Below are 446 nucleotides of genomic sequence, written 5' to 3'. Positions count from 1 at the left end.
TGAGGGAGAAAAAAGATTAGATTAGACACTATCCACTTAGATAAGAACCGCAGATATGATACATAATAAATCTCCTTTTACACCTGTATCCCTGGCGCCCCCGCAGGTGTGTCTGCGGCACCCGGAATGCCTGACGTCGCGGGAAAATCGAGACACCGTGTTCTGCCAGATGCGGCGAGCGATGGACCTGATTCACTACGTGGTCAAGGACGGGGTGCTGGACTCGGTCAACGCGCAGGGCGAGGCCAGGGTCAACGGCCAGAGCCCCGCCGAGTCCCCTGGCACCCTCAAGGCTCGCCAGGTCAGTCAGGGCGCGGATGCCCCTGGCTGGCTCTCCCTGCCATCCCGGGCGGGGCTGTGCGCCAGGGCTGTAGGTCTTCCCCTCTCCTCCATCATCGCTTGTTCCTTTTGCTCTCCACTCTTTGCATCTGTAAAGATCTCTGGCT

General features: G+C 58.7%; 1 protein-coding gene across 1 annotated transcript in view; it reads left to right on the top strand.

The window, feature by feature from the left end:
- LOC119588089 (alpha-catulin-like) overlaps positions 1-446 on the top strand; it is a gene marked incomplete at both ends in the record, with an annotated part of 86,154 nt that overhangs the window by 59,364 nt on the left and 26,344 nt on the right. The window contains 1 exon segment of the mRNA XM_037936798.1: positions 107-301. Within this exon segment, the coding sequence (XP_037792726.1) occupies positions 107-301 (195 nt within the window).

Source organism: Penaeus monodon, chromosome 23 (assembly GCF_015228065.2).
Source record: "Penaeus monodon isolate SGIC_2016 chromosome 23, NSTDA_Pmon_1, whole genome shotgun sequence".
In the NCBI taxonomy this organism is placed as follows: Eukaryota; Metazoa; Arthropoda; class Malacostraca; order Decapoda; family Penaeidae; genus Penaeus; species Penaeus monodon.
The sequence above is the reverse complement of the archived record's forward strand: the minus strand, read 5'-3'. Positions and strand labels throughout refer to the sequence as shown.